Source organism: Calonectris borealis, chromosome 2 (genome assembly GCF_964195595.1).
Source record: "Calonectris borealis chromosome 2, bCalBor7.hap1.2, whole genome shotgun sequence".
NCBI classification, from domain to species: Eukaryota; Metazoa; Chordata; class Aves; order Procellariiformes; family Procellariidae; genus Calonectris; species Calonectris borealis.
The window spans coordinates 36,335,586-36,352,831 of NC_134313.1; the positions used below are offsets into that span (position 1 = coordinate 36,335,586).

The 17,246-nt window shown below is 36.6% G+C and overlaps 1 protein-coding gene across 12 annotated transcripts in view; it reads left to right on the forward strand.

The window, feature by feature from the left end:
• Window positions 1-17,246, forward strand: part of STAU2 (staufen double-stranded RNA binding protein 2) — a 175,771-nt gene that overhangs the window by 13,444 nt on the left and 145,081 nt on the right. For 8 of the 12 annotated variants that reach the window (XM_075141641.1, XM_075141642.1, XM_075141640.1 and 5 more), the window contains 4 exons: window positions 6,672-6,879; window positions 7,958-8,103; window positions 12,475-12,634; window positions 14,843-14,978. In XM_075141641.1, the coding sequence (XP_074997742.1) occupies window positions 6,681-6,879; window positions 7,958-8,103; window positions 12,475-12,634; window positions 14,843-14,978 (641 nt within the window). In that variant the 5' untranslated portion in view covers window positions 6,672-6,680. The remainder of the gene's footprint in view (window positions 1-6,671; window positions 6,880-7,957; window positions 8,104-12,474; window positions 12,635-14,842; window positions 14,979-17,246) is intronic. The other 4 variants (XM_075141645.1, XM_075141644.1, XM_075141648.1 and 1 more) reach the window with 1 other exon arrangement.

The following is a 17,246-nucleotide window of genomic DNA, read 5'->3' on the forward strand; positions in this document are numbered from 1 at the left end:
AATATGGTCATTGATTTAGAGACTCATATGCTTCATGTAGCATCTTGGAACAACATAGTATTGGAGATTAGGGAACCGATACAATTTCACGATGAAAGAAGTCTGCGAGATGAAGCAGTTTCTAGCTCAGTCTTCTGAATCTTAAGTCCTTTTTTTATTGTTTTGTTTTGTTTTGTTTTAATGTGCTCGTCCTGTGTAGTAATTCAAATGAGAAGTTGAGCTGACTGCTGTTTGAAGAAGTGGCTGAAAATGATTATGAGGGCAGATTTTTGATCTGTTCTATTTCCTACTACTTTTTTTTTTCTTTTTTTTTCCTTCCCTGAAAGATACCTTCCTGCCTCTCCTCAGAAAGCTTCTTACTGGTCGTATATAGGATATTGCAAAGGATATTCCTCCGTGGATGATAATATCCGTACAAAAACAACTTCTGTGTTTTCTGAAAGTGTGATGGCATTTAATGTTCTGACCTGGCGTTCACTGCAGCTGCCTGGCCCTGCCTTGCCTTCCCAGGGGTTTATCTACAATGCTCTTCCGCTCCCAGTCCAAGAGCAAAGGAAGCTGCTTGTAAGAAACTGTAGTATTTAGTCAGTCCTCAGGGGCTGGGTTTAGCGCTGAGCAAGTAGGGGACCCTTTTTGTAAGCCTTGCAGCTCCTTGGATTTTAAGTATTAGTCCCTAATATTCTGTGTCAATTCACCTTCCTTTTTGTGTGTGTTTTCGTCTTTGGTTGTAAATTGTTTTATCAAAATAACCAAAGTAAAAGAGTTAGTGGTTCCCCCCCTTATACTTCAGGAAAGTAAAATGCTTTTAAGGCCTAACTTCACTTGCTGTCATGTATTACTTAGTTGTTAATTAGCCCGTAGCTATGTCCAGATTTCCACTGAAATTAAGATTCTCTAGTGTAAGGCACTGTAAAAAAAAAAAAAAAAAAACCACACACACAAAAAAAAACCAGCCCACTGATTTCTGAAGATGAAATCGTCGGGGATGAGATTGCAGGTTTTGTGTGGAACAGTGTGAGGGAGCTGAACTTCGGTGTGCGGTTTGACAGCGAAGCTAAGCTGATTAGCAGAAGCTGAAAGGGCTAATTCCTTGCACCCACTCCAGGTCAGGAGTTTATGGCCCTCCCTGAACAGACAGGGACACTTCTCTGATCTTCCTCTTCACCTGCACCTGAGCTGTTTCAGTGAGGTAAATGGACAGAAAAATATTAGCTTTTTGCTGTAGGGGAGAGAGGGCACGGGCTTGTCCCCTGCTATGGCAGCAAGTCATTAGATCAGTTTGGCGAACCACCCCTAGTAAAGCAAAAAGCAAAAAATTGATGGAGGAGCAAATGGGGAGGACAAACAGTGGGGACTAGCAGTAATATATAATATATATAGAGAGAGACCCTGTGTGATTTCATGAGTAGTTTGTCAATTTTGCCTATTTAAAATGTATAAATAAGATACATTTTGTTAGTGATTCTAGATAACCATCTGCTGACTGTTGCTTTAAGTCATGCTCTTGCTAAACTGCTATGGTGTGGCTATCTTGTTACTTGATTTTGTAGAACAGAAAAGATTGTATTAACAGCTGCTCTGAAGGTGATGCAGAGCTGTGTGTTTTCTGTCATCCCCAAATAAGCTGCACAGTAAAAAGAAATTACATAAAGTTTAGGACTTCTGTAGTACTTTTTATATTGATGTACATATATGTATAAATATTTACTGTAAATGTGAGAAAGGGCATGCAAGAAATACATTTTACCTTTTGGCCATTTTGTAAGCTTTTGTGTAACTGAGTGAGTGAAGTAGTATCAGGAGAATAGAAGGAGAATGGAGAGTTTAATGGCATTTTAAGGCTAAAACTAAAACCAAACCCTCCGTAGTTAGGAAGTTGTTAGGTCTGTTAGGGTACTACGACTTGGGACTTTTACAGAAGAATTGCATTAACAAGCTGCTAAACAAAGCAGGGGCTGATCTGGAAAAAAACATTGAGATGCTGTCTGCTTAGATACTGCCCCCAGTCTATTGTAATGCTGTTCCTGTACCTTTCGATATTTTCATTGATGATGTGGATGAAACAGTGCACTTATTAAATTTGTAGATGCTATAAAGCATGCTTGGAGAGACTGCAAACATTGTAGAACTAGACTTAGAATTCAATGTGATCTTGAAAAATTGAAACGATCGGGGGGGTTTTTTGTTTTCTTTCTTTTTTTTTGATAAGAGAATTCAAGGAAGACGCGAACAAAGTCTCATTAACTGCAGAACAGTCAGATTCACAAACAGAGCACAGGCTAGAACTTGCTGGATAGCAATTCTGCAGAAAAGGACCTGGCATCATTAATGTGATACTGTTGTGAAAAATAGGCACCAATTAGAATGTATAAGAAGTATTGGGTATATGAGATACAAGATATGTCAAGTAATTTTTCTTACTTAGTTGTTACCTTTGTAAAGCACTTCACAAATACGTAATACGTGTCATGTGTTACATACTTGTACACAAATTAGATTTGCTACATTGGGTTGTATGATAGAGTGGTGTGAAAGTGTGGTAGCACCCTACTGCATGTATGCATTTTCACTTCCTGCACCGATAAAGTCCAGTCTTCTGTTTCGGCTGTTCAGGTCATTAGTTTCTCCAGCTGTTGGTTTTTCATACAATCACCTGTGTCTCAGATCAAGTATTACTTTTTCAATTTTTCCACGTTGTGAAAGTGCGTTTAACTTGAAAACTCATTGTTCGTCTTTTCCACCTTCGGTGCTGTCTTGTCTACTTTGTCTGTCTTTAATTAGTGTGACATATTCTAAGAATCATTTCACCTGAGCATTTAATTAATCTTACGTCATAAGATCTAAGGATATAAAGTGATTCACATTCCAGAAAAGTGCAAGAAATTATAATCATCAGAAAAAATAGAAGTAATTCTTTATGTTGTGTGATGCTTTTTAGCATGTCATGAGTGTATTCACAGTTGTTAAAATATTCTGCATCTGTGAATATAACTAAATTAATGTTGTGTTTCCTAACTTACAAGAAAAATGAATGGAATATCTGACAGCAATATTTTCACTTTAAAATGTGAGGGGGTTTTGTTTTATTGTTTTAACGTGAGTTTGTTTTGGTTTGGTTTTTTTTAGTGTGAGAGGAAAATTCACAGCGTATACATACTTTGACAAGAAAGGTAATACCAACTGTTTATTGAAACCTGTGTAATTGCCTATGTACAAAGTACTTTCAAAAGCAGAAATGAAGTAAAATGCAATTATAGTATATTTACATCCCTTTAAATGTCTGCTGTCGCATTTCTAATACAACTGTGCAGGTTAGAGTAAGAGAGGAAAAAACATTGCAGCACTTCAGAAGGCACCATAAACTTTGGAATATAACTTTACAAAAATTGCAGCACTGCAACTTGTGGACTTTGACTGGGTAGACATGTATGTCATTGAGACTGCAAGAAATATCATTGCTGTGGTGCCTCGGTGTGGCAGCTGGCGGCTCGATAAAGACACAAAGCTGTCAGTCACAGCTGCGCAGTCCAGCTTTCTCACAGAGATCCAGGCATCTGTAACCACTGCCTAGCGTCGAGGGGAGCTCCTCTGGAGACGCTTGGGTGTAGCGGTTTCCTAGATGCGAGTTGGGTTAGCCACCTGAAATGAGGTGTGTGGGCTTTCTAATCATATCCATAATATCCTAAGAAATTGTCCTTTTTGTACATGACAGATTTTTCAGAAATACCTACGTAGAAGATTTCAAATTATTTTGATTACATAACTGCATTTCATCTCTGACCAACTTAGTGAAATCTCTCTCCCTCAAGTCCTACATTTTGTTGCGTAGTAGCAAACTGGTCTGTGCTTGTGGCTGGAAGGCCTCAAAATGTTTTTGCTTCACTGTTTATAAAATAGTATGTCACTGGTATATATGTAAAACATGTAAAGAAAAGATGGAGCATATAAGTTTTCTTCCCTTTTTGTGGTGACATCAAAGATTATTTGCTTGGTAATGTGAAAATGACATGACAGCACTTTATCAACTATATTCTCTCTATTGTCTCTCTATCAGTGGATTTTTAGAACTGATTACAAATTGATTATCTTCATATCTCATGTACTTAACAGTTAGTCCCTAATTATATTTACCTCCTGGGCATCTTTGTTTATGCAGATTATTTTACAAAATAGTTCTAGCTTCTTGTAGGAGTTCTTCAGCTTCACATATATAAGAAAACTAATAAAATAAGCAAACCCCAACACATAATATGTTATGATTATATTCTGATTTCACAGTTTAATTTCCTACATAATTTACTGTAGGATAAAGAATGTCTTTTTTCTCCTAAACTTTATCTTGTTCATTTTTACAGTTCCTTGGTAGTATTATCAAACTGATTTTTTATCCTTAATAGAAAACGATCAATCCCACAAAATATCCCAGCAGTAATATAGGAGCTATAAATATATTTCATAAAAAACATGATTTTATTGGTTATTAGTAAGTTCTGCTTTCTTGAAAAGAAGAATAGACTTTCAAAATACTGGAAGCTGAAAGGATAATTCACAACTGGCAGGGCTCGAGAATAGGTGTTCAGTAGTATCTCATACAGTACTATGTGAGTGATGGCTTTTTCGTACTAATGTTTATAAGCTAAAATGCTGTAAATACTCTAGGGATTTTCTTAAACTTTAATTATTGTGATGATATTTCATATTATGTGGTTTTCATTTTAAATATGGTTAATAAATATGGCCTGATTCTGCCATCATTGACTTTGATGTTTACAATTAAACTTTTTGGATTCACTCTGATCTATACTAATATATTTAAAATCAGAATTAAACACGTAGTATACCGAAGAATTCTATAGTTACACACATTCTTGGTCTTTAAGTTAGGCCCTTCTAACAATACTGCTGTATTGTATGACATTTGCTGTTAAGTGACAGTAGGATTTTTACAGTCTGAATTTAGTCCGTATTTCTGAATTCATGAAGTATTTGAATATATCTCAGCTGACTGCATATGTATCTTTAAAATCTGTCACTATTAGCATTTTACTTATGGTATTCATGAAAAGGGCAAGTGATTGCATCTCAGCTTTGTTTTAATTTTTTTTTACTTTTGCCTTTCCAGAGATTTAAATCAGTCGTCTGTCTGTCCTCAGTAATAAAAATGGCATTCCGGTCTGAACCTCTTCTCCAAAGCACAGAGTCACAGTAATAGGATTTATTATTTTCATTATACCAGTGCAACTGTGCTAAAGCAATTGCACTCTGTGGTGTATTGAGTGATTTGGGATCTTAATCCAACAATACCGTCCCTCTGAGTAGAGATACTTGCATTTTTTTTAACGGATTTGGTGGGGGGAGTAAAAATACTGTTGTAATCAAAATTTTTTATATAGTTCTATTCATTTCAATAAGACCTTAGTTAGAAAGTTTTTCAAGTGTTGGATAGGATTTTTGTTTAGGAAGAGAGAATTACCCCAGCAGAAGTAGCAAAGAGCTTGGTGGTAAGGGTACTGCCCATGACGGAGGAGAATTGGGGTCCTGTCCTCCTCTGCCTTAGCCAGAGGGACCAGAGCTGCTGCCGGGAGAGGTCCCAGGTCCCCACACTATTTGTTGGCTGTTACGGCATTCGTCTCTCTATCTGCTCTGTACAGATCATATCATGTGTATGAACCCTAAAAAAATACAGTCCATGCTACTGAATAAAATACCTCGTCCTGCTTGCTCCTGATGCCAAAGGGAGAAGCCCAAGACTTTTGCCCGGAGGACTGAGGATGCCTGCTTATTTGGGTGGATTGCCTGGGGTGCCTGCTGGCCTCTGAACTGCTCCCATGTGGTTTTTGCAAGAGATTTTTGTCAGTAGCCAAAACTTTGCCAAGGAGCATATTCTCAGTGAATAGCATGAAGGAGCCGTGCCCTGACCCTGGTTTATTTACGAGTGTAGACTTAGCCAGAGAACAAGTATTGGTAATAAAGAAACTCATTTGGGCAGATGGAGCGAGATAATTAGTACCTGGCATATTCCAGGTAAATGCTTGAGGCACTGGGGTAAAGGCTACTTTAGGAATCCTGGTACCTGTGCTAGTAATTTATACAAGGATTGAAGTGCTCCACCTGTTGACTGGATAAGCAGCGATTTTTCAGAACTTGCTTCTTTGGTGGTTTGTTTGGTTGGTTGTTTTCTCTTCTTATTTTTTCTCTTTTCTAGTTTAGTTACAGGCAGGAAAAATAGGTATTTTTCTCTTGTGGCCTTATTTGATATTTTGTGTGCGCTTTACTGGGAAAACTATGGCAAAAAGTTGCTATGGCAGTTTATGGCAAAGACATCCTCTCTTGAAGAAATTGGCAGATGCTAATCTCATCTGCAGAATAATTATATGGAATTTTATTCTAGAATAATCATTCTTCTTGCTGTATTTCAGGCAGGGTCACCCCACAGTTGAGCAACAGAACCTGGAGTCAGGGCATGTGGGTTCTGCTCCCATGATTTTCTTTGGCTGTGAGCTCTGTTTCTCTGTGCATCGGTTTGGAAGTAATGTGTGCAGAGGCATGACTTTTGTGGATAGTTTTGTGACCCAGATCCAGGAGCAAAAAAGAAGTGTTGTTGATATCACTACCATCATTTGACATTCAAAATGCAAAGTGCCCTGCTCATAATAATTTGTTTATTGCAGTGATAGGCAATGGCACAAGTTAAGATGCAGACTACAGCAAATCTGTCTGGACCTACCATGTCCCCTATGGTGCTACCCCTACCAGTTACAACTACAAATACACTGGGTCTGCCATCCTCAATAAATGGATCAATTTCGGAATCAGCTGCCAGCTGTAGCAGTCCTACTGCTGGCCTTGTGGATCCTGCACCTTCTAGCAACTCACCAGGTAAGTTGGTCGAGGTATATTTTCTTTGGTGTTCAGGTGAATCGTTTTGATGACTTGTTAATTTAAAAAAAAAAAGTTAGGTCTTAAAGAAGATTAAAATAAAGAAAAAAAATTCTGTAGAAAAATATTTTGGCTAAATAAACTGTTTACTAAGTTAAGTTTCTTTAACTGAGCTCAGACTTACAGTGAAGTGTTGATCAATGATATAAAAGCTCAGAAAAGAACATGTCTATTTTGTCAAATTCCAAGCGTATCTTTTATAGAGAAGTTTTAGTGGTGCAGGAAGGTCTCCAAGTGTATTTCTCTTCCCTAGAACAGAATGCCTTCAGACTGCTTGGCAGTATTTGGTGTTTCCTTTGTAGCCTAATAAATGCTGTAGTTCCTATGCTGAACTGGGTATAAAATGCGGAAATGTTATCCTAAAAAATTATGCAAGAAGTGACAGTGTGTGTTAGGGATAAATACAAGTAAGTTGAAAAAGAAATAGCAGAAAGTCAAAAAATAGTAAGGCAGTATACGTGCAGTAAGTAGTCTAAGAAAAGCAGAACAAAATCCTTAAAGAGGGAGGAAAGCTGTTCTTTGGGAGTGCTCTGAGAGTGACTTCATTATTGTGAGAAAAGTCTAAAACACCGGGAAGAAGCAGAGAGAAGCAAGTGGGGACCACAGGGTTTAATCTGCTGCATTTATCTTGCAACTCTTATGCTATCCGCTTCTGCTTCAAAGTGTCGAGAAACCATTCTGAAAGAGTAGTCAATTCCTGGAACCAGTATACTCCTGACAGTAAACTTTGGTGGCGTAGAAAATGTAGCATATGTATATGTTCTCCTACACTGTCATCTTTTACAGAGGCATTTTGGAAAGAAATAGTTGTATTTTTTAAAATTGCATGTAATCAAAATGGTTATTGTAAAATGCATATTCTCATGTGTTTAATATGTAAATGGTATTTAAACATTCTATTTAGCATATGTGCAAAAATTATTTTTTAGACAAAGTATTTTCTTTTCTAAGCATGCTGCTGCTTTTGCAAAGCTTTGCGAAGTTGTGAAGAATACATTTCTCCACAAAAACTTTACAGACTCTTTATTTACAGCTCCTCTCCAAGATAACATGGCAAACCCCAAAGAGAAAACTCCAATGTGTCTGGTAAATGAGTTAGCCCGTTTCAATAGAATTCAACCCCAGTATAAGCTTCTGAATGAAAGAGGGCCTGCTCATGCCAAGGTAAGGTCACAGTTCCAGGTGATGAGCCATACCTTAAATGCTGAACAGATAATGTCGTGGTCTGGACGAGTGCACTTGTCAAACAGCCACATTTCTAAGTGTAAGGGGTTTCTTACTGTTCTTTATTTTGCTTTCCTTTTTTTTATGCTTTCAGAAAGTATGTCTGTATTTCTGTTGAAGCCCTGTAGATCATTTTGTACCTTACTTTGACTTCCACCTTTGAGTTTATATTTGTTGGTCTCTATAAAGACCTTGTGAAGGTCTTGCCAGGGTATCACCACCCTTCTTAATCATTATGGAGCATTTGCTCTTTAAGCTGCATGAATCCTTCTCCCCAGTTGGCGTGCCTCTGATAACTACCTCTGCATTTGTGTCATGGTAGTGCAGATGATGACGAAGCTAGTTTGCGTCATTTTTTAAAATGCTTATTGATACGATTCTGTGTCCATAAAGTTGATTGCATAGATACCGTATTTTTGGATCTTGCATTATAGGGCACAAACTTTATTACTGTTCTTTCCTTTAAATTCTGTGCAACTTTAAGACTTATGGTGATATAAAGACTCCTAAATGTGATTGTAGTATTAAAGTTTCTAGTGAACTGACAGTTAATTCTGGTCAGTTCTCATATCAATTTGGATATCCAACTTCATTTCAAAAGTACAAGTTAGGATGCTTTTGGATGATGGGGAACACAGAGGGATATTCTCATGATAACAATTTTCAGACGTAATTTTGAATTTCCTCCCTAGTTAGGAGCAATCTGGGGGAGGAGAAGAAAGCCTGAAAAACACTGAGAGAGACAATGGCATAATTAATAGCTGCTTTGTACTCAGTATGTTTGGAGCGGCAAAACTGCGCAAGACGGGGGTCACACTGCAGATTAGTAACAGTTTCAGCTAGCCATGGGCTGTCTCTCTGCCGTCGCCCCTTGTTTCTCAGTTGCACATTATGCTGTCAGCTAGTGCAGAGTTGATGCAAATCACTGACCTTCTCGTTTGGCTGGTGTTCATGCAAGCCTTTATGCTGGTGGAAATGATGTCAGCAGGTGCAGGGGTGCTGAGAATCAGCAAGCTTTTAGATCCCTCATTGCGAATGGAAATGGAAGTGCTCTTCCCCGTCCTGGAGGTGTTTGGCACCACAGGGTACACTGGTTGGTTGGTTTTAGGTTGTGGCATGTTACATCTGCTGTGCTTTCTGTAACTTTTCACTGTTGTGTTGTATATTTATTTTGTTACCTTTTTTCCATTATTGTGAAATAAGAAGTGCTTTGGTTGTACCAAAAGGTGTGGGTTTGGCTGTTCATATTGCTCAGCAGTAAAGACATTTGAGTTACATTACATTCATACTATACTTTAAATTTTAGCAGGATAAGAAATAGTTCACATATATTTGTTATTACTATTAAAGGAACTAATATCGTTGAAATGACTTGAACTTGCATGAGCTGCACTTCTGAAAGCCAGATTTTCGATGGATTTCTTAATTTTTCAGTTTTTCAATTTACCTCTTACTATTTTTAATTACACTTATAGTGGTCAAATAAAAAAGATATGTGCTCTGTAGACTCAGAAGAATATTAAGTCTGATTTTGACCTATGCAGCAAAGAAGAAAAACAAAGGAGGGAAGGGAATGAAGATCAAGGGTGATATTAATAAGGTTATGCAGACTTATGTACCTTTGACCTATGAAAAGCAGACATAGAAATTATTATGACTGTGTTGGCAGTTTAGTATAACGTCTTGCTAGTAATATGAAGATATACCTGATAGAATATGTGAAACAGAGCTGAGTTTGTCCTAGAAAGCATGACCTGAAGGATGTAATGCTGCTGCTGCTGTTTGCCATTTAAGGAGCATCTCACGTTGCTTTCCTCCTACACAGACTCTGTTCCTGTCCACTAGTGGTTTTCATGATTTTCAGAGACATGCTCTACAAGACAGCTGTCTGTGTCGTGACTACAAATGCTAGTAAATTTTTATATCCTTTTTTCTAGTTGTCTCTGGAAAGTAAGTTTTGGGAATTGGGGTGAAATGGGAAACTAGAAACTGGGAGAGCTGGGAGAGAAGTGGCGCTTCCTGACAGTGCAGTGAGGATTTCTAAGAGTCTGCCCTCCAGGTGCATTCTTCATTATAAGAAAAATCAGAAAGTCTTTGTTAGCATGAATGACATTTTCGAGTACATTAGTCAGATTGATCCTTTCTTCTGTGCTTCTGTGCCAATGTCGTCTCAGGAGACAAATTTAAAAGAAACAGTGGCGAAAGAAAGCGGATGGTGGTACAGGGAAGAGGGAAAGGGGTAAGGGATGTAGCCCTTCAAAAGGTCGGGAAGGAGGAGAGAAAGTTCTACATGCAGAAAAAATGAGGAGAAAAGAATTGCCAGAGCTAAGGGAGATTGACCTTATGAACACAGCGGAGTGAAAACAAGCGCAAAGCGCGGTGGCCTTTGCATTTCCGCTCTCTAGCCATCAGGTAAATTAGGCTGGACGTGAGGAATACAAACTTCCTCAGAAAATTGATGAGAAATGCCTCTCAATCCGTAGCAGTACTGTCAGCTCTGGTCTTGCAGAACTTGAGTACTTCATTTGCTGCTCCAGATTTTGGTTTTAGGCAGGTTTATTCCTTTAATTAAATTCCCACCTGCTACTGTGTGTGGGTTTTTGCAGTTTTTTTGTCAGATGGGCTAAGTGAGAAGGTTAGAGCTCTGGCTATAGAAATTTACTGAGCAAGCCCTTTATTATCTTGAATTCCTGTTTATTGCTTTAAGCACCAAGAGGAGAGTTATAGGTAGATAAGTAGCCATTATTCATCATATTTTTATTGAAATTCAAGATTATTCTCCTCCTATCAAAATACTACACTGATACTTTCTTGCAAAATATAAAATATATAAATTCCAGATCCAGAAATCAAATTTCAGTTCTTTTAGTAATAAGGATGTATGTATATAATTATGGGTATTTAGCTCTAATACCCAGCTTAGCTTTCAGGTGGGGGTAGGGTTTAACAGTGCAAAATTAAAAGACTACTTCTCTCTTCCCCCTTGTCAGTGAGGATATTGTCATGACTGCTGTGGAAAAAACAACATGGCGATAGGAACTGTGATAGCACTGTGCTTCTGAAAATTACAGTAGGCCAAAACTCAAGTCTGTAATTAAGACACATGTATTCATAGCATTCAGTTCATATGCACTGTGTGCACGTGTATAGGGCTGAGTTAGGAGGCACATACATACTTGTGTTCTTATGCTTGTTTACAAGTACATGCTAAATGAAAATATAGGTAAAGGCAAATTTAAAGGTTGTCCATCATGCCCATCTCTAGATACCTGGTCGTGGGTCTAGCATGTTTAAATAATTTTTAAAATTATAGAGCAAATAACTAGATTTCTTTATGTTGCCTCAAGTAAGTTAGTCTGTTTTCTGAGGTAGGTATATCTTAGGTTACTGTGTGTATCTGACTATTAAATCCTACTTTATATGTATGGAATTGACATGGAAAAGTCATTGAGTCCTTACCCTTTCTCCTTTTGTTCTTAGATGCTCAAATTTAAACAGAACATGCATGTATCGTGCAGAAGATAGACTCTATCTAATATCTTAAATATGCGTTGTTTTATCTTCATGACTTGCACAGCATAGATACCGCTTGAAATAATCCTTTATTGCAGATTTTAAAATATATATGGTTTTTATCAGTAATCCATTTCTGAACTCTGAATTTTTACAGTTCCTGTCTTCACTATAGAGTCCACATTAAAGTACTGCAGTTTCATTCAAAAAGATAATACTTCTTTTCTTTCTTACTTCATATTTTTGAACATATTTGAGTTGTGACTCTGCCCTGACAATACACATTATTTTCAAAAATCAGGTTGTGTGAGAAATTCCTTCACTGGGTAAAACTATTTGGGCCAAATTCTACACTGCCTTGAAGAGTGTGCAGTCATTTATATACATTCAGAATTATTACAAATTTTTTTTTTTTTTAGTAGCATTCTTTACCTGTTTTCTACAGGTAAAGTGACTAAACGCATTCAAGTGTGTGAAGAAATGTGGTCTTAACTGACCTGTATATAGTCTTCCAAGAGCAGAGGATCAGTTTGCAGTTATTATTACTTGGTTTAAATATTATTCTGTTCTTTGATAGTTGACATTAACATTATGCTATTTTACTTTGTCATTTTAAAGGCCAAATGTTGCCCACTGATAAGGACTCACTGATCTCTGTAAAAATCAGATGTGTTATCTGGGAGTTGAATATGATGAAAAAAGAGCACAGTTTCTCTTCAGCCCTGGAAGTTTTTATACAGATTGGTCTAATCCACAGTGATAATCTTGCCAGTGTGTACCTGTTCTTTGTCTTTGAAGATGTTCACAGTGCAGCTGACTCTCGGAGAACAGACCTGGGAAGCTGAAGGAAGCAGTATTAAAAAGGCCCAACATGCTGCTGCTAGCAAAGCATTGAATGAAACTACCCTTCCCAAGCCAACGCCTAGACCACCCAAAAATAATGTTAACAATAACCCAGGTATGACATTTTCCTTTGTGAAATAAATCTTCTTGAATTGTTGGAATATTATACCACTAATTAAGTGAAGTTGGACAATGAGAATCAACATAGCTGTCTTATAGGTACGATAGTATAATGAAGAACCTCTACTGAGTTCGCACAGGAGAGTTTTTAATGCCCTACCTAAAATGTAGGTTTTACCATAGTAAAACATTTTTTCTGAAGAGTTATTTTAGCTAATTTTCCAATGAAAGGGCCAAATTTTACTCAGTCCAATCCTGTGAAATTGCATCTGTGGTGTAAATAAAAGGTCAGGATTTGGCATGAGAACTTTGGCAGTTAATCCCTGCATAGTAGATTTTCCTTCATTGCAACCTGTGCTTTCAAAAAGCTTTCAAATGGCTTTAGGAACAGTTATTTGAACAATAGAAAGAATGTATAGTGGTGTCTTGCATCCTTCATTTTGAGGTGTTACCTGTGAGTTGCCTTCTATGCATGCAACACCTTTTGAGGTACACATCTCAGCCACGTGCTCAGTGATCTGTTCTGTCTTGTTTGATAAAATAAATTTAGAAAAAATATTCCTAACTTTATTTCACACTAATAGAGAACAAACGGTGAGAAAAAAGTCATCCTTTCCTTTTTTTTCTTTTTTTACACTCCTTCCCCTCCCCTTTTCCCTTCTTCCCTTTTTATTTCCCTCTGCCGCCTCCCGCCCTTTTAAAAAAAGTCTTCTTCAGCCACTTTCTTAAAATGGAGTAATTTTGCAGTTAATCTTCTCTATGTTGGAATAAAAGCAGGAGTAAGTTTCCTTTAGAGCTTGTGAGTATTATCCTAAGCATTAGCCATTAAGGATTGTTTGAGAGTGATGCAGTAGTATTCTCTTGCTCCCTTGGAGATCAATACATTGCTTCTCCAGACCCAGGACACTGGTTTTGCCCTGTGTCCTTCGCAGTCACTGTGACTTTGGCTGTTAAGAAAGCGGGAGGCTCACACCTCTATAGAAACGGATCCTGAGTTTAATTCTTAACATTGCAGGTTATCACTCAGCTTCTAGATTTTTGTTGGCTTTGAGCATATTCTTAAAGGGAAAAATTGATAACAAAACAAATAGGCTTTAAGAGAATTCATTAAAAAATTGTATCACTTAACACTGTAATTTTGCCCTAAGAAAGGTGTATTGTATATGCACAGGTATCTTCACATCAAAATGACATTTTGCATTTTTATTATATAGTTGAATTCATAGTCATTCCTTGCTCTGGAAAATATCAAGATTGTTGTTGATGGAAGTTTTTGAATAAGTATTGCGTAAAAATTTTCATCATTTGTCATATAAAGCCTCAATGGCAGACTGGCAAATTCTGTTTTAAGGCTAGATTCATTTGGCATAGCTGTTTTAAGGCTAGATTCATTTGAACCTCTTATGAAAATACTAACTCATTTTTATTGGAATGTACATTTAGCTCATTTAGGATTTTCTTAAAACAGTGCAAGTGGGGAATACCGTAGCTGAACATTTTATTTAAAAAAAAAAAAAAAAAAGTAGTCACAGTGTAGCTTTTTATTTGGCATTTTGGAAACCATGCAAATGGGCAAGTGCTGGCTGCTTTCTATTTTTGTATTCTGGCACCAGTAGATGGCTGTAGTGACACTGATTTCCAGGAGCTGTATTTTCAGTTTGTTAGATCATTAGTTTTTAGTCATAGTCTGAAGTTTTCAAGTCTTGCAAATAAAACATTTTTTCTAATTTGTAAGATTACCAAATGACTGCAGTAATGCCTATTACTGCTTGCTTGTTTCAATCCTCTTTGCTCTATTTGTGGTTTTATTTAATGGTATTCAGCCAGAAGAGACATTATTCTTTTTATCTTTATAGTTTCAGAAAGTGTCATAATGTATTATAAGTACTTTGGAAAGGTGAATAAACCACCTTGATTATAGCATTGACTTTCTCATTCATATGTGAAGATTAATCTACTGAAACTGCATAGAGAATGCACTGAGATAAATATTTAAATGTTCTTTTTCATTGCTTGTGATTAAGTTGGCATCTATATTCCTGTCTTTCAGAGAAACTGAAATGTCATTGTAGTTGCTTCTTTTTTAATTTAAGAGCAAAAAAATGTCATGCAGATCTCTCTTTGCTGCTCTTCTCAGTCCTGCTTGTGTGTTTTGCAGTATTTGTGGTTTAAGTGCCTTACATGTATTCTTTGTTTTTTGCAGGCAGTATAACTCCAACAGTGGAGCTGAATGGTCTGGCTATGAAAAGAGGAGAGCCTGCCATCTACAGGCCATTAGATCCAAAGCCAATTCCCAATTATAGAGCAAATTATAATTTCCGGGGCATGTACAATCAGAGGTTTGTACTTTTTCTGTTATTTGATGTTTTTTATCCTTTGCTTATCAATGTGTTCTAAATCTTTATAAACTTCATCAGTTATTTCAGAGAATATAAAACTAAGATTGTTACTAAGGAGAATCTGTGCAGCCTGATTTAGAGACATGCATAATCTCCTTCTGAAAGAAGACAGGTGCCCTAAGCATGTCAAAAGGAATAAAGACATGTAAACCGACTGTTTCTATTTTTTTAATATGCATACTGGAGTTACAGTCTACAGCCATGGCAGAGCACTAACTTCAGCAAGAGGTTTTGCTTTTCTTTGCTGTTATTTTGTGTCATGTGATTTGAATCTGTATTGTTAAAAATTAAGCACTCTTTTCTTAGAAATTGGATATAAAACTAGGAAGGCTGCATTTTGAAAATTGGCTTGAAACCATTCTCAGGTTTCCATTTTTTTAACCATTCTGCCTGGTCAACTATCGCAGTTCCTTAATCCTCAGTGTTTGGTTAGGAAAAATGCTTTATTTCTCAGTTTAGAAACCTATATTCAGAGCTCTCCTTATTGTAGTAAGTTGGAGTAATCGTTGAGAAGAAGGTATTCAAAATTTTGTTTTTAAACTATCAAATTCTTGAAGATTAAAAAAATTTAAAATTTAAGTGGGTGGAACCATTTTCTTAACTGACCATCCAAATATTTTATTCTTCAATATGTTCTAAATTTTTGAAATATGTTCATCTTTGGTAGTTGTACAATTTTAGTACAGATAGGAAAAACTGTTTGAGCTCATTCTGAATTAAATGTGCAACAGTCTGAGAGAAACTTAAGGTAATATATGTATTTATTTGCAATCCCAAGAACTTCTTTCTGTGAGATAGGTGTTCTCCCCATTTTTCCTTATTTTTCCTCAGAGGAACTATATTAGATCAGGTCTTCTGGAGCTCCAAAAGTGATACCAAGTGTAATCTGTAAAATAAAAAAAAAAAAAACAAACACAAAACAGGTCAGGAATTTCTAACAGCATGTTTTATCAGTGAAAAATGTTGCCTTTCTTTTAAAAGTTTGCTGAATGGATTTCCTATCAATTTTTATGCATCTCATTATTATCAAAAAGAATGAGGTTTTGAACTCTGAAGAAGTGTTTTAGTTCAAAATTACTCTTTTATTAGAAATTGAATTCACAGCAATGTTTAAAAATTAAGGAGTTTGAAATGAAAATGCAGCATTTCAGAATTGTCTAAGGAAAATATTTGAGTTGACTTAATCTTATTTTACTTTTCCCCAAATTTTTAAATCATGGTAACTTTAGGGTTTTAACATTTCATTCTGATTTTTTTTTTAATAGCAATAATACCTAGAACTGTAAAAGGCAAACAAACAAAAATAACCTGGAAGAAAACTCTTTCATTACTCTACAGAACAGTGCCTGATTGTTGTATTACTTGTGTTGTATTTCTAGTCACTGCTGACCTGAGTCTCAGTTTACATATGTCATGGTTTAAAAAGCTAACTATGGAGTCTGAAATGAGTTTTGTTAATATTTAGAAATTCTACATTTATTTGAATTGCTTTTATAATGAGATTAGTTTGACTAAGAGATAAAAGGGCTAGGCTGGGAAAAATTCAAGCTAGTAAAAAACATAAAATGGGGAATTCTGGAATCTGAACTTAGTTACTGAAACATATCTGTGGAGCAGAACCCCGAAACACTTACCAGTTGCTAACTTTTGAGATTTTATTTCTTTTCATAGAAAACGATTAGTACGCCTAGTGCAATCTTTAAGTTTTCTTCTTTGGGAACTATCTTTCATGGGAACCGTGTTCCCATGTTAGGGTAAAATGATACATGAACTTTATTTCTCTGGGGGCATTAGGTAGCCAAGGGCATTTGATTTTTCTGATCACAGAACAAACAGGCAGGGTGGGACAGAGGCCAGAATCTCTGCTTGCCTGCTTCAGTGTGCTTATTTGAGTGCAGTTGCCCACACAGGGTGACTAATAATACTGTGGCTGGTAGATTGATAAATAACTAAAACTAAGTAGTAAATAACTAGGTCTGCTTATCTATCTGCATAAACACATATCCCCTGTGCATATACCAGCTCACACATGAACACCAGAGTAAAGAGGAAACAGAAGAATGGTGCCATATAGTACTGTTTTGGGACTCCTGTGTTGGAAATAATTGTTCATCACCTTATTTTGCATTGGGAGGTGCTAGTCCATTATGATCCCAGTAAGAAAGGCACTTAGACTTTGTAAGGTATCATTTAAAATGCTGTTTTTAA